The 16,978-nt window shown below is 38.5% G+C and overlaps 1 protein-coding gene across 2 annotated transcripts in view; it reads left to right on the plus strand.

The window, feature by feature from the left end:
- Positions 1 to 16,978, plus strand: part of hmgb3a (high mobility group box 3a) — a 34,439-nt gene that overhangs the window by 16,082 nt on the left and 1,379 nt on the right. The window contains exons 2-5 of one of the 2 annotated variants that reach the window (XM_064328467.1): positions 816 to 910; positions 15,520 to 15,724; positions 16,107 to 16,243; positions 16,374 to 16,548. In XM_064328467.1, the coding sequence (XP_064184537.1) occupies positions 15,575 to 15,724; positions 16,107 to 16,243; positions 16,374 to 16,548 (462 nt within the window). In that variant the 5' untranslated portion in view covers positions 816 to 910; positions 15,520 to 15,574. Of the gene's footprint in view, positions 1 to 815; positions 911 to 13,296; positions 13,419 to 15,519; positions 15,725 to 16,106; positions 16,244 to 16,373; positions 16,549 to 16,978 lie in introns of those variants that run through there. The other variant, XM_064328466.1, reaches the window with a different exon arrangement.

Below are 16,978 nucleotides of genomic sequence, written 5' to 3' on the forward strand. Positions count from 1 at the left end.
ATTGATCTAATACTCGTCGAAGACAGACTATGGTGGTGTATTAATGAACATTCTTGACAAGTTGTCCTAAAAGAACAGAGGTCCTTTTCACAAAGCACTGTGGTCACATTTCTCCCAGGATCCAAGCTTAATTTTGACAGAGCTATTGTCCTTTTCCTCTATACAATCCACAATTACTACCTACATACTTCTATACTAATATGTATGCTTTATATGAATACTCTCAGCGCATTCTAAATTATTCTGTATATTTCTTTTCTTCTGCCAAGTAGTGAGTAAAAACTGCACTTGTAGCATGGAATTATAAGGTTTTATTTCACATACCATGTTAAGGGGAATCATTTTGACTTATATTTATATATTTTTTTAAGGATGTACAGCTATATAAATCCACATCAACTGTTATTTAATTTCCAGGGGAAAAATAATTTCTGAACCCAATAAATCTTTATTGAAAATAATGAAAATAAAATCACAGCACTTCCACAGCGCTGATTCAAATGTCTAACTTCTAGAAAATGAAGATTTTAACAGACTACCGTTAAATGGAGGGAAGGAATTTTATAAGCTCTGTAGCGCTGTTGAGAAAAGGGGGCGGTGTCTGTTTCAAGCAATGTCTGAGCAGCATGCAGCTAGAAACATGCAGCTGTCTGGCGACTGCAGTATCAGTATAAATTACAGCTAAGAGAACGATTATTTTTTTGTTAGGGCAAAGATATGATTTTTGACATGGACTTGACCACGTGTCTGAGATGATAAAATTACTACCTTGACCAAACCAATTTAATGCACTCGTGTGTGTTTATTTTCCACAGTCTTGGCATCTCCTCAATAAGACAAATTGAGTTCGGAGCATGGAAGACAGCCATATTTTATTGACCTGAAGACTTTCACTTGAAGGCCAACTCAGGTAATATTTAAATTTTATTCACATTGGATTAACATAATTTATAGTCCTCAGAGTATTTCTTTTCTGAGATCAATGCTTTTTGCATCATGAAATACTGACACGCAAAAAAATATTTAACCAGAGTAACTTGAGCCAAAAACAAGATGATTCCTCATGTATTTCTGCATCTCCTGTTATGATTTGAGTGTATTTTCCCATTCATAATGACACAATTATGTTCAATGTATAAGCCACATGAGAACATAAGCCAGGACCCGAGCAAGCCAATATTAAGGGGAAACTCCACTACTGACAGTTTATAATGTCACCAATAACAATTAACAAGTGGGGAAAATTCACCGTGACTTCAATTTACACAATTTACCAAGGATGTCTGTGATTGAAGAAACATAGCATTTTGCCTCAGAAGGCATACAAATGATATTGGTGACCACATTTAAATGGGTTAATAAAAATAAGTCCTTCTTTTAAAACTCTTGGGACCCTTGGAAATCTTATCCCATGATTACATAACTGACTGTCCAAAAGAATCAGAAGGGCAGTATCCCCTTTTCTGGAAAAATGATTTCCCTCAATTCTAAAGTGCACCGTTCAGATAGGGACTTCTAATCCTGTAAGTGGTCCGATTTATTATTACTGTATATACATCATCAGATGATATGGGTGTTTAAAGTATTCAACAGAACCTTAACATCTCCTTTTTCTGTGGTTTACAACCCTAAATGCAGATTGTAAAACCAGAGATGGTTCCCAGCTAAAATAAATAAGCTCTTTGCCTCTGAGTTCCTAGATGCCCTATATTTATTTAATCTCACTTCTGCTAACTTAGTCAAACCAAGCATGTAAGTAAAGGATAGTGTGATTGAGAATCGCCTGCCTGAATTTGCCCAGTTAAAGCACAAATCCCTTGCAGATCTCTGCCAGATGTGCTGCAGAATTTTTAACTCAGCGGGACGATGGAGGCAGATCAGAGTTGGATGGACTCCAGTTGCAGTCTAAAGAGATGAGTCTGCAAAAAGCAAAGGAAGGCAGTGATCACAGAGCTGTATGTATGAGCTGGCCTTCAGGAACAGTGTAAGGCTATGTAAAATGGGGCAGTGTGGCTGAGAGCCTGATACCTGGTCTTTGAAGAGAATGTGGGCCACAATTGTCAACTGGTGGAGAAGGCTTGGGAAACAGACATTGTTCTCCAATTGATCAACTCATAAGTTACAGCCGATAGCTGTTTTTGTGACAGAATATAACAACTTATACTTTTGTCAAATTTTGTCTAATCTACAAGTCAACCAGCAGTTAATTAGATAATGGGGCCTGGGTAATTGCTGGAGACAAAAGCCTGCTTACCCACCAGCAACCTCCCAGAAATAGCCTTCTAGGTCCTAGAAATTCCCTTCTATATCTTAGAATCAACAAGTAGGTTAGTGTATAATTGAATATAAAATAAAGGTTTTTTGTTTTGGCCATGTGCAGTGACACACACATACACAACATGAGTCATCTAATAGGATAAAACTAAGAAAAAAATCTAATTATACCAGGGAATTTTTCTCACATACACACCCACACTCACAAATATGTATGTGCACACACAAACATACACTCTGCTTTTCACTGCCAGAAATTTTAAAAACAAATGGACCAGTGTAGTCTCTCACCGAAGAGCACTTCTTTGTCTGTCTCTTTAGTCCAACTACTTTTTACTTCTACTTCAGTCCCATTCTGAAGATACATTTATCCTTTTCTGCTACCTAGTGTAGCTTCCATCCCCTTAATTCAGCCCACACGCTGCCACAACAATCAAGGACATCTTTGAATTTTCAAAGACCTCCCCGGATATTGACATCCCTGCTGACTGTCTTAAACATTTTCATAGGATTCAAAATATAGAATTGGAAAGCAGAATGATATGACCTGGACTGAGACAGAATTATGTCCTATATAACTTACTTTTAAAATAAATTTAGGATTTATTGATCATTGAGAAAAATAACTAGCTATTTGGCATAATATAAAAGACAGCAAACAACAGTTTCCCAGAGGGATACACACAGGATGTGTATATTTATTTTGATTGTTCTAAAGCTACTCACAGCACTTTAGCATTCACTATTTCCATGTCATATGCCTTGCAGATTCATCTAGTGCATGGAGGCAGTAATGGGCCCAAAATACCTTCATAGTTTGACCAGCACATCCCTGGAGTTGTGGAGCGCCAACAGCATCTAGGGCTCCAAATGAACATGGAGAACTTGGTTCCATCCCAGAGAATATACTTAATAGGCCTGCTTCTGGACTCTTAAACCATGTTTGTGAGTGTGACTCTGGAGAGGTACCTGTCCCGTTTTAATCCCAACATAAAGGCTCTGTGGCAAATGTGTCTGCACTTTGTCAGCTTCATGACTGAAGCAGCATAGGTGGTTCCCATGAGGATTAGGTTCATGTACCCAGTCCCATGTTGTCTCCTATGCCTTTGCCACCACCAGGGACAAAGCTAGTGCTGAGGACAAGCAGTTCTTTGTTAGTGGGACTGCAGGAGGGACATCTCAGCATCTCAGAACAACACTGAGAAGAACATCTCAGTGTTGTGATGCCAAACATTAACTACGAATGCACCCCTGACTGGCTAGGGTACAGTTTGCAAAGGCAGGGAGGTCAGTGCCTCTGGACAGATCCCCTAGGCTTCACATCACACAAACGTACTGCAGCTGATGAGTATTCACTATGTATGATGCCCAGAGAGAGACACAGGCCTCTGGAATTCTGTGATCATTCAGAGGTTGCTCAGTCCATCTGAGGAATGGGAATTCTGGGAATTCCATCATCAAACTTTTTCACTCAAGGGACTTTGTATAGTGCCTATAGTTATTCTCCCAGGGAGGAGACAATGCATCATTAGGCAGTGATACTGTGGCCTCAACTGTCCCTCTTTGTGTTCATGCTACATCCACGTCTCTCTCATATGAGTCACTTGGAGGAGGCCTGGGTGCTTCTGGTGCCCCCCGCCCCCCATGGCCACATCTCCCATGGTTCAGTAGTCACAAGGATCTCTTGGATCTGCTCTCTCAGGCTGAGGGCTCAATGTTTTGCCTCTTTCCCAATGATCTTACATTGAAGGCCTAGCCTCTTAGAAGTCACTTTTCCTAGTCCTTGTACTGTTCCAATCTGTAGTGCACATCAATGTGAACCCAACCTTTATTTCTGTGACTTTCTATTTCTCCTGCTAGCACTGCTGGTATATTTAATGACATCCTTGAATTCTTGTTCAGTCTACCTGGCACCTCGTAGGTACCAGGTGTTAAATGTGTTACTCTGATCCCTTATGTTAATGTTAGTTCAACATCTAAAAAAACAGAATGATAACATTCATAATGTCTAACAATACCAACATTCAGGAACATTTAGGCACTCTCAGTGTCTGGCCGCCCATGTTCTCTTGGAGTGAGAGTAGTGTTCTTAGTTCTGCCTCTGGTTATTTCACTGTTTGACGCAGGTATCTTTACCCTCAACTTTACACTCAGCTCATTAACTCCATGGTTACACCCATTTCTGTGTATAATTCTAGAGCTTATTTCCCATGGTTCAGTATGTTGCTTTCACAGTCTTTCTTGGAGAGCTGTATGCACCTAACACTGTTCAGAGTTCATTTACACCCTCATCTTCCTAGCTGCAAAGTGTTACAACTTCTGTGCTTTGCTCAGGTTCTTGCTGTGGTAGCATCTGGTGCCATGGTCATGGGATGGCATATTCAGGATCTTGCCATCCCCATTCCTTTGGGGGGGGGGGGAATTCTCTGGGGGGGGGGGGGGTGTTACTAGTTTCTCCATTAGTCATCACACTTACACTACATGTCCGAAAGTATGTAGACACCTGACATCCAACATCTCATCCAAAATTATGGACATTAATATTGAGTAGGTTCACCCTTTGCTGCTATAACAACCTCCACTCTTCTGGGAAGGCTTTATACTAGATATTGGAGCATTGCTGCAGGGATTTGTTTCCGTTCAGCCAGAAGAGAATTAGTGAAGTCAGGCACTGATTTGGCAATTAGGCCTGGCTCCAGTTGGTTTCCAGCTTATCCCAAAGATGTTGGATGGGGTTGAGGTCAGGACTCTGTGCAGGCCAGTCAAGTTATTCCACACCTTTCTTGACAAAACCATTTCGATATAGACCTCACTGAACCTTTCTGAACCCTGGCAATGTAGTTAGTCAACTAAAACCTCTTTTTCGACAGAATTACTGATGTTTTGAACGGAGAAATTACAGTGTGTTTAGGGACCATCTAAAAAGTACAGCAACAAGAAATTGAGGAGAAGCAAAATGTCAAAAGCTACCAATCAACGTGTATAATAGCTCTTAAGCTTTCTCCACGGTCAAAGGAACATATAAAGACCATACTACAGCTTTTAGGTTTGGAAGTTTCACATCTGGTTAATGAATGTTTAAATAAGCTGGATTTAATTTTGTAAGGCATTTTCAATTTTCTAAATTCAACAAATTCTCAACTGTGCAGTGGAGAGCAGTAAAATCAGCACCACATATTCCATTGCATCGGCCTGATAACATCACAGCTTTAAGAATCAGAAATGTTTTTACGTTCATAATTTTATTTCTGTTTAATTTCGGTCTGTTTTTACAAAATTCAATAGCTTTGCAACCATCGGTAGCAAAGCACTAAAACCAGCACAACTTAATAGAGGACCCCCCTACTGGCCAAACTACAACTCTCAGATTTAACTTCTGTTTAATTTTGGTCAACTTTTATTTGGGGGAAAAAATCTATGTCTTCTACAGCTCTGCTGCCCATACTACAACTTTTAGAATTCAAAATTTCTATTCTGTTTCATTGCTGTCCCTTTCCACATTCAGCACCCTGGACAGCACTGGAAGACCAGAGGAAATTTCAGCACTCTGGCAAACAGAAGTTAAATTTACAAATCTGAGAGTTAGTAGTATGGTCAGTATGGGGCCCTCTATTAAATAGCGTTGGTTTAATGCTTTTCTACCGATGTCTGCAAAGCTATTGAATATTGTTCCAAATAAACATTGACCCAAATTTCACAGAGGTTAAATCTGGAAATATGAAAGTTGTAGTATTGCCAGTAGGTGGCCTATTAAGTAGTGGTGGATTTAGTGTTGTCCTACTGATGGTTGTGAAACTTGCAAAAAATTATTGCATTTTTTTCCTAAAAAGACAAGAAAAATTCACCAAATTGAATCCATCTTGAAATACCACAATTTTAAAGTTGTAGTATGGCCAGTATGGGTCATCTATTAAGTAGTGTTGGTTTTAGTGCTGTCCTACTTATGGTTACTGCTAATATTTCTAAATAAATATCCATCTTGAAATTTCCAAATATGAAAGTTGTAGTATGGTCAGTAGGGGCCCTCCCGATTGTTGCAAAGCTATTTAATTTTTTCAATTTTCCATAAATAAAAATGTACCAAAATTAAAAGGGAGTCAAATTTCCAATTCTGAATATTGGCCTGTAGGGGACCTTCTAATGGGTGCTGTCAGCTTTATATATCCCCTAAATGGTTTGTAAAGCTATTGAAATTTTACTTTAGAAACATTAAATTAATTGAGGCTCAATTTTGCCTGTCTAAAAGCTGTAGTATTGCCCACAAACGGCCCTCTATTAAGTGGTGTAGGTTTTAGTTCTCTTTTACTGATTGTTGGATCTCCCATATAAAAAAATAGATATGGAAATATATGAGAACTAGATGTTTTTTAATATATTTCCTTATATTATTGTAATACATTTATTCCACATATATTTTACATCATATACATACATTTCAAATAACCCACATTGCGAAAATATATTTAAATATTCAAAATGTACAACTTTTGTGTATTTATATAATAATACATATATTATATGTATAATAATATAACCTAACAATGCATGTATGTGCTTATATATGAAATATATTTAAATATATTTTGTTATTTAATATATTTCATACACAATTATTTAAATAGATTTAAAATCCCCGTCATAAATTGAAATATATTAATTTTCCGTATGGGTTATGTCTGGTACACCTCACGTTTGTAAAGGTATCATTGTTTTTTTTTTAAGAAATATAGTGGCGGACTTGGTGAACTTTTTAAACGGTCCCTTACTGTATGTCTCGGGAGCGCGAGAAGCTGAGAATGGCTGAATTCTATCACAGTTCGTTTAAAAGAATGAACATATCAAAGACTTGATAAATACTAAGGTAGTATCTTGTTGTCTTTTGTGTACGCATTCGGCATATGTACTTTATTTAATTATTTGACGTTTCGTTTGTGAGCTATTTAAGCCGGAAATCCGAATATCCCAAAATAAAACGAACTACGTATCTGTTTCGTTACGTGATCTGTAATTATAGTGAGCTCAGAGCTCCTTAATGGAGGCTATGCGCAAGCGCTGTCCTGCATTCCGTATTTACCCGTGTTAGCATCCCCTGCACACAGTGCATAGTCATATTCGCCAGACAATCGTAGCTGGTCAAACTAAGCAAGTAAATGTAGCATTTAATTGGTGGCATTTAATCTCAGGATAGAACCGCTTAGTCGACCTTTAAATGCTCCGTTATAAAATATTGTCGCCATTTTTTCTTAAGACGAACCACACTCCACTCGAACTGCTAGCTGAGATTTACATTTAAATCTTCATTTCCTTTGTTCTCTTTCTCCACGTGCGTCGCGCATCCGCGTGTACCGAGGCGCACCCTTGCAATTTTGCTCTTTTTTTATTATTACTTGTGTGGAATAAATAGTTGTCTCTGTAATGTTCTTTAAGTGTTGATTGAAGCCACCATATTCCTTAGTAAAAAAATGTGCCTTCAGAAATGAACATTGTTAATATTAGTGAAATGTAATAATCGAATTTGCAGTATTTGATAATCTAAGAAAGATTACCATTCATATTTGTCATTTTAACTGTTCACTAAAATTGCCAATGATGTGTTAGTCTAATAATTTTATGACACTGATTATTACTGAAATTTTACCTATGTCAACTGATACCAACGTATGAATTTGTAATGGTGATCATGCCACCCCTAAATTTCACCTTGTCACCCAATTTTCTAGAATCTCCACTGCTGTATAGGAAGCAACGTTTTCAGATGCATTTACCCTAAATTATGGTGTGTGACTGCATCTAGGTAGCCCACTCCAACTCAGATTTGTTTACTAGTCTTTATGCAGGGTAATATTTTTTTGCACAAATATTGGGACTGTAATGAGGTAAAGTTATACAAGAACCTCCACTTAGCAAACTTGCCTGAAACCCTGAATTACAGCAACTCCCTCCCTATGTGGGACACTTTATTAGAGCACCAACGAAGTTGTGATGAATCAACAAGATAGCTATTAATAGTAGCTATGCTAGCTCGCATAGATGTGTCCAGTTAGCCTATGCTATCATAGAATTGCCATGGTCCTCGAATGACTATCCATAATTAGGCACTGAGGCAACATGAGAAAAGGATCCCCAGACACGTATTAGTGAAAAGGCGACCGGTCTGTATTACCAATACAGGCTTCAGGCTTCAGTTGTTTGCCTTGCAAAGAATTCTCTGAGTCATCTGACTCTGATCCATGCACCTTTGGCTCAAACCTCAACAGCTATATTGCGGTATCAGGATCAGTTATATTTTCTTCAGACTTACTGCGGCAGTGTAGTATAATGGGTAAGGAGCTTGGTCTTATAACCTAAATGTCACAGGTTTGAGTCCCAGGGCAAACACAATCATCGTACTTTATACGTAATTTATCCTACATTTCTTCAGTACACAGTATATCCAGCTATTTAAATGGATGCAATGTAAGTGCTTTATAAGATGTTGTGAAAGTCGCTCTGGATAAGAGCGTGTAAGTCGCTCTGGATAATGCCCATAATATATGTAATGTACTTACTGTACCAGAATCATCTGAATTCAGCGTCATCTGAATCATTGCTACTGTCCTTTGATTCAGAATAAAGTATGTCAATGCTGTCTATTTTGGTCGTTTTTTCAACCTAAAGCTATAATAGCAGAACTGTTTTTGTTCCGCTTGTGATGTTGCATATCAAAGAAGTCATTTTTCTGGTTTGACTTCAAGTGATTCCATCAGCCATCCATCAGTGATAAATTTGTTGAATTTTGAGCCATACTAGCAACAATTTCAGTTTTATTTTATTAAAAACCCCTAGGATAAAAAGAGTTTGTCTAATATCTTTGGAGGATGACGTTATGTGGTGCTTGCCGCCTACGATGCACTATACAAAGATCTCGTCAATACATTTGAGAGAAAATATTGACACAGTCATTTTAAGCATTATTTTATGAAGCAATATCTTATGAGGGTGTAAGATTATTCTGCTGTTTTCTTTTGTTTTCAGTTGCATTACATTGCATTACAGGCATTTGGCAGACGCTCTTATCCAGGGCGACGTACAACAAAGTGTATAACCATAACCAGGAACAAGTATGTTGAAAACCCTAGAGAGAAGTACCGGTCCAAGTGCAGGGAACAACTGCATAGTTCAACTTGGACCCTGAAGGTTAAACTAATTAACACTAACACAAACGAGAACAGCAACAACGCAGTCTATGCAAAAATACAAGCAGTAGTTAAGACAGGTGCATTAACTAAGTCACCTGCGAAACAGCTACCTAGTTACAACCCTAAGCTTACAGTCATTACAGAGATTACAGGGAGGTAGGGAGGGATGGGGAGAGGTGCAGCCTGAAGAGGTGAGTCTTCAGTCGTCGCTTGAAGTGGGTCAGTATCTCAGCTGTTCTGACCTCCACGGGGAGGTCATTCCACCATCGTGGGGCCAGAACAGACAGGAGACGTGTTCGGGAAGCGCAGGTGCGAAGAGGGGGAGGTGCCAGGCGTCCTGAGGTAGCAGAACGGAGGGGTCTGGCTGGCATGTAGGGTTTGAATATCTTGTGGAGGTATGCTGGGGCTGATCCCTTGACTGCCTGGTATGCTAGGACCAATGTTTTAACTTTGATGCGAGCTATAACAGGCAGCCAGTGGAGGGTAGTGAGCAGGGGAGTGACGTGGGAGTGTCTGGGGAGGTTGAAGACCAGACGAACTGCAGCATTCTGAATGAGTTGCAGGGGTCTGATGGCAGATGCCGGTAGTCCAGCCAGAAGAGAGTTGCAGTAGTCCAGGCGGGATAGTACCATTGCTTGGACCAGGAGCTGGGTTGAGTAGGTGGTGAGAAAGGGACGGATTCTCCGGATGTTATACAGGAAAAATCTGCATGCCTGGCTTATTGCTGCGATGTGTTGTCCATCACCACTCCGAGATTCTTGGCACAGGGTGGTGATGTCACTAAGGTGTCCCCTAGGGAAATGGAAAAATCGACGAGGGGAGAGGTTAGAGCAGGAATAAAGATTAGCTCTGTCTTTCCCGGGTTGAGCTTCAGGTGGTGATTGTCCATCCAGCTCTGGATGTCCCTCAGGCAAGCAGAGATGCGGGTAGGGGCCTGTGTGTCCGATGGGGAGAAGGAGAGAAAGAGTTGTGTATCGTCGGCATAACAGTGATAGGACAAGCCATGGGCAGAGATTACAGGGCCAAGGGATCTGGTGTATAAGGAGAAGAGAAGGGGACCGAGGACTGAGCCCTGGGGAACTCCGGTGGCGAGGGGACAGGGTGGTGATACCTTACCCGCCCAGGCAACCTGGAAGGAACGGTCAGAGAGGTAAGACTCAATCCAGTCAAGGACTGTGCCGCAGATCCCTGTTGCTGCCAGGGAGGACAAGAGGATGGAGTGCTCCACAGTGTCGAATGCAGCGAAGAGGTCTAGAAGAATCAGGACAGAGGAGAGGGAGGCTGCTCGTGTGGCATGGAGTGACTCATTGACCAAGAGGAGTGCAGTCTCTGTCGAGTGGCCTGGTCTGAAGCCAGACTGGTGGGGGTCAAGCAGGTTATACTGAGTGAAGAAAGCAGAGAGTTGGTTAGATGCAGCACGTTCAAGTGTTTTGGATAGAAAAGGGAGGAGAGATACCGGGCGGTAGTTAATGTTCTATATTACATAACACAACATTTTCTCCTGGAGGTGCATGCCCCCAGACCCCCTAGACAGTTCAGGATCCCCATCACAGTTTTCCTGTGGGAAACACTGGGTTATGTTTTCACATTTGTTACAATGCTACGTTACTGAACCTAGGTCTAATTAATTTGTGTGAACATACATACTGACTTATGGTTAAGACAGACCATGGACTGCTTTATGGAGACAGCTGGATTTCTTTATTTCATGTTTATTTTTATTTATTTCTATTGTTATATTAAGTAAGCTGAAATAAGTTGGCTAACATTTAACTAGGTAGCTATCAAGCATAATATATTGAAAAAGAAAACACTTTCGGGTAATTCAAATTAAAAAAAAAAAAAAAAAAGGTTTTACAATTCCTGGCTTGTCAGTTTATTTTTTGTGTACAGGTCTTCAATCACTTACACATTTTATTTTAAGGCTAGCAAAATGCATCCTTGGTTTTGTAATAGTTTATAATAGTTTAATAAATGAATGTCCTATTATCAGAAGTCATCAAAATTAACCCTTTTAGTGTGATTTCTGAAAAAAGTCTCTCATTGGGGACCATGCCCCCAAACACCCTCAAATTTCTTTCTTTCTCCCTCCTTCCCCCTTTCTATCTCCTCTCTTTTGCTAATTTTATGTATTTTGTACTTGTGTTTTTGTACTACCATTTAAACCAGTAAGAATTACAAACTGTCCTATGTTTTAGATGCTAGTCACTACTCCTTAAGTACTCTTTGTAGTAGCTAGTCAATTTACACCATTAACAATGGCAAACTGTCTTATGTTTAACATTATATGCTGGTCACTACTACAGTGATATTATTTAAAAAGCTGACTAGTCAATTTAACTCTGTTTAAGAGAGGTTATGGATATAAACAGATCTCATTTCCGAAAACATACTAGTCATGATTCACTCCTGTATTTTGTAAAAAGTTTGGAAAATAAAATTGCTCTCACTTTCGAAATAATATTTATTTCATATTTTTCCACGCTTTAACATGTTTTACATATTAGTCAATAGTCTATTTGAAATAGTGAAAACTGAAAAGTCACTGTGAAATGAAACTGCATGATTTATTTTCAAAACAAAGTTATTTTGCATTATATTTTTCAACTTCAGCTCATTTGAGTCCAAATATATAAATATATACCACAAATCAAGGGAAAGTGTTTCCAGAAAAGCCACCTTTTACCTCTATATTTGATGCAAATGCTAGAGTTTCTGGGGGTCTTAACTCCCCTGGTACCCCCACTGGGGTACGGTTCTGGACACCGACCCCTCAGACCCCTGGCCTTCTCATGACAGGCAGTTTCAAATTCCTGCCTAACAGCTTGCTCCTAAGTGTCTGGTGGATGCTTGACAGACAAAATATGAATGGATAGCTAGGCAACAATGGGACTTTTCACATAATGGGAAGAGTGCAATGGCCGCTTTGTCAATATTATCAGTTGGAACTATTTTTGTGGTGAAAAGTCGGTAAAACGCTGTCTAGGTGATCAGGCGAAGACCTGTCTACATTTGGTTGAGATTGAAAGTTTTCTAGCCAGCTAGGATGTAAATCCAGATAAATCCTCAGCTATATTGGGGTTAACCTAGTCCATTTGTCAAACATCTCTCAACCTAGATTTCCACATATTTGCATTCTGGCTTTTGATCACTGGGTAACTAATGAGGACCAAGGGATCAGGTTCTCAATGCCTAACTGCTCAATATCTTATGTCGACCTATAATGTCATTATTTATTTTGAGCATATGAGCTAATACGCTTTCCTCTTTAAAATAATTATGCTGTAGATTGTTTAATTCATGTACCTTTTCCAATCTGCATTCACCATTCCTTTCTCTTCTGTACAGTGTGAAAGTTGAGAAGGTAATAAGAAATTCTTGCTAAATGTCCTTCTATCATGAAACCCCTCTTTTTCTGTAAAGTATGGCTTTGCTGGCCATACCCCTTATTTTTGTGGTCAGGTTAGCAATAAAAAGTAGCCTACTGCTGTGTTGCTTTTGACAGTCATTTTATGAAATCACAAACTTAATTTCAAATAAAAATACATTAGATTTTAGTTACCCATTTATGCCATTACACATGTGATCCCAAAGCAAAGTGAACTGTCTGGGCTGCATAGGAAAAATTATCAAATTGTGCTTCATGCATCATACCACCAAAGTAATACACTGCGCCTGTCCTTCTATAGACCTTTAAACTTTTGCCAATGTTATGGTAAAACTTTTTACGCGGTTCTTCTTTTTAAACGAGGAGATGACACACCTTTCACTTACACCAATTGGAGCTAAGATACCGCGGTTGTGTGTATTATACTGCCCAATCCACAGTTATGGAGGGTGTTTCAAACCGGTGAGGCCGCTAGCCAATCAGACCGGTCTCGTATTGAGCTAGCGCGAGGCTGTGTACATAGCTTTTAAAGAGGAGAGAAGCGAGAGCGTAAGACTGCATACAGGCAAACAAGACAGGTAGGTCCAAGTGTCTGGGTTTTGTTTTTAATTTGTCACGATTAGGTAATTGAAGGAGACAATCGTCTTTAATATATTAAAATTATTTAAAGGCTGTCATTTACATTTTCTTTTATCATTTTGAATAGAATGCATGCAGATATGCATCATATTTAGCTGATCAATAATATGAACAGTATCCTATTCTATGTTCAGTTTATCCACATGGATAATTATTTACATTTTAATTATGGAGTTTAATGTTAGTATAGCTGTTTATTGTGATGACAATACAATGTTTTGAACTGGTTTACGTTCATTTGTTTAGATTACTTTCTTATTTTAAATTGTAAGTATATAAATGTGTCAGTGTCATTCGATGCATTTACTGAATTCATTTGTTGTACCATTTTCAACTGTCAAAGAAGGTGAAGTTATTAAACTGTAATTGCGAGCGCGTATTCTTCACACGCATCGCTGCTGTGTGTAACATGGCTGGCAATGCTCCGTGTACGAGCTACTGTTCTTTTAATAGGCTGGTGACTGATATTTGATAGCATGTTTAGTGTCTTTTTGCTATTGTTGAAGGAAAATGTTCGTTTTCCTTCAAATGATTTAGTTTTTATTTATGCAATAAAATAAATCAAGGCTTAGAATATTATAAATGTCTATTAAGATTTTTTTCCTTCTCCAGTTAAATGGTCGCGTTTCCAATGCATTAAAATGGCTGGCGATTTAAGCCATTGACAAGGAGCGGTTCTAACAGACAGCGCAGACCTTCACACTTGTACAAAAATACTTTTCCATACGCAATAAAAATATATAAATTTTCGCCTCTTTCTCAAAATAATTATCCTCAATTGTCTACCAATTTTATACTGCATTTTTTATTGCTCTGTCTTTTTTTTCAACTTGTCCATTTTTACACGACTGACTTGGTATTAGAAATGGCTGGCGCATAGCCTTTGTTATAGACAGCATTGCACCAAGCGGCAGTAAGAGATTCAACTTTCGCAAACAGTTAAATTATCAAAATTATGTTACGAAATAGGAAAAAATATTTATGAAATGTAAAGAATCCAATCTGCTTTAACAGACAGTTGTGTTTTTTATTTTATTATATTGAAGATATCCCTGAGACGTCCTTTGTAATCCGAGGGGGGTGTGTATGGCTTTGTTACATAGCCAACCCAACCTAAGCCTTCCCTTCGCTCGTTTTGCAGAAGCCATTTTAATGAATGGGGAGCTATTGCAAAGAACAGCAACCCTTCCTCGCGCTGTACAGCACCAGTACTACATACTCGTACTGGGGGAAAGCAAGCTTCGCGAAGTATATATTTTATACTTGGAAAACAATAGCTTTTTTAGAAAAGTAAGAACAAGGCGTTTAATATGACAGAAATTAATGGTCAGTTTCTTTCATGAGATGGCATTTCACAAAATGGAAGATGAATAATTCCTGATGATGACCTTTCATTATCTACACTGCGATGAAAATCTACTGTGCGCCCGCAACATTGGAAGCGTGCAGTATGATTGCTGCGCTACTTCTATATTAAAATAGTAACGGTTCACCTGATTTATGATTGCGGGAAAATAAAATCATAACGGATCTTGGGTGGGTTCGATGAGATAATATGGTGGTGGCACCTATTGCATCCAACTATAATGCATTTTATACGTATTGTCATTTAAAATGTTATATACCTGAATTAAGATGTAATTCATTTAACTTGGTGAATTAATTTGTTTTCATGAACATTCATGGTAAACTTAAATATCAAATATTTTTGCCCTATTTTTACAACTTTTGCGAATGTTTAAGGGGAAAAAGAGATACTTGAATTATGTACCCATAAGCAAGCAATAAGCAGGCTTGATGTAGTCGTGACATTCCAGATGTGTATTTGAGTGCATATGGAGCTAATTTTCCTTACAAAGAACTCCCTGAAGTAGCTAAGAAAGGTTGTCTTTTTGCCTCATTACTCCTGTACATTACGTTTTTTTCTTCAAAAAACACGTAAAATAAAGGTGTTGTGAGAGTAAATGTGAATTATGCCTTACTTTTCAGCATATGGTAAGACTAATTGGCCTTTGTTGTTTATTTCTCTACATTGAGCAGTGAATCATTAAACACCCAAAAAAGGCAGAATAAATAAAATCTGTTGGAGGTTGCAATGGCCAAAGGCGACCCCAGGAAGCCCAAGGGCAAGATGTCGGCCTATGCCTACTTTGTTCAGACGTGTCGTGAGGAGCACAAGAAGAAAAGCCCTGAAATTCCAGTGAACTTTGCAGAGTTCTCCAAAAAGTGTTCAGGCAGGTGGAAGGTGAGTCATAAATGAGACTGCCATTTCTAGACCACCCTTTTCCAGGGCCTTCAGATGATCCAAGGTTGATTTTAACTCCATTATATTGGCCATTTTACATGGCTAATTGAAGATATATTCATTTTACGTGTTCACATACAAACAGCTCCATTAATATAAAAAATATATATATAGGTGTTTTCAAAGCTTGTCAAGTAAACATGTTCTATGGAATGTTTTATATTTTTGACTCATCATCCAGAAAGTCCATTGTTTTTTTAACTTTTTTGTGACATATGGTTAGCTGCACAGTAATCATTGGTAATAAAAGGCTTCTATTAATAATAAATGCAAATTCAGCTTTGGACATTAGTCCTTAAACGTTGTGGTACCTACTTTGCAGACCATGTCAGTGAAGGAGAAGTCCAAGTTTGAAGACATGGCAAAGCAGGACAAGGTTCGCTATGATCAGGAGATGATGACATACATGCCTGGCAAAAAGGGAAAAAAGAAGGACCCAAATGCTCCAAAGAGACCACCGTATGTTACTAAAAGTTAATATTCGAGCATAGGTTAAATAATATTTTTGGGAAGGCTGCAGTTCATCCAACCAAATTATGCTGTGACAAATTATTAGTCTGACTGCAACTTATCTTTGATTTTGAAACAGATCTGGCTTCTTCATATTCTGCTCTGAGCACCGACCCAAGATCAAGGCACAGAATCCTAGCTTGGGCATTGGAGAAGTTGCCAAGAAACTGGGGGAGTCATGGAACAATTTGCCCGATGGCAATAAGCAGCCCTACCTGATTAAGGCCAACAAGCTCAAGGACAAATACAAGAAGGTAAATGTGGGCAACTTCACCTATTTTATAAAAATCATATTAAAGAATCATTAAAATAATATTTACTTGTGAAATTCACATTTTTACAAAATACATTTTATGATTAGATCTCTGGAAAAGGCAGACAGTCTGTCAAAATTGATTTTTATTGATGGCAGTGATTCTGACATTTATTTTGAATGTATATTTTCTATAATATATAATTGGCCAATAATTGATTGTGAGAAAATTGTTCCAAGATTATAGAGTTTAGGTGTATTAACTTTGAATTTAATTGTGCTTCACAAATCTGTTCTCATTGGTCTGGAAGCCTAGTAGCCTACAATAACCATCATCATATTGTTTCTATTCAGAAACCCTTTATTCATATCGGTTGTTTCTTTTCCACAAGTTGGACCAACTGTGCTTGTATTTATCCTCACCTAGAGCT

This window comes from Anguilla rostrata, chromosome 3 (assembly GCF_018555375.3).
Source record: "Anguilla rostrata isolate EN2019 chromosome 3, ASM1855537v3, whole genome shotgun sequence".
Taxonomy (NCBI): Eukaryota; Metazoa; Chordata; class Actinopteri; order Anguilliformes; family Anguillidae; genus Anguilla; species Anguilla rostrata.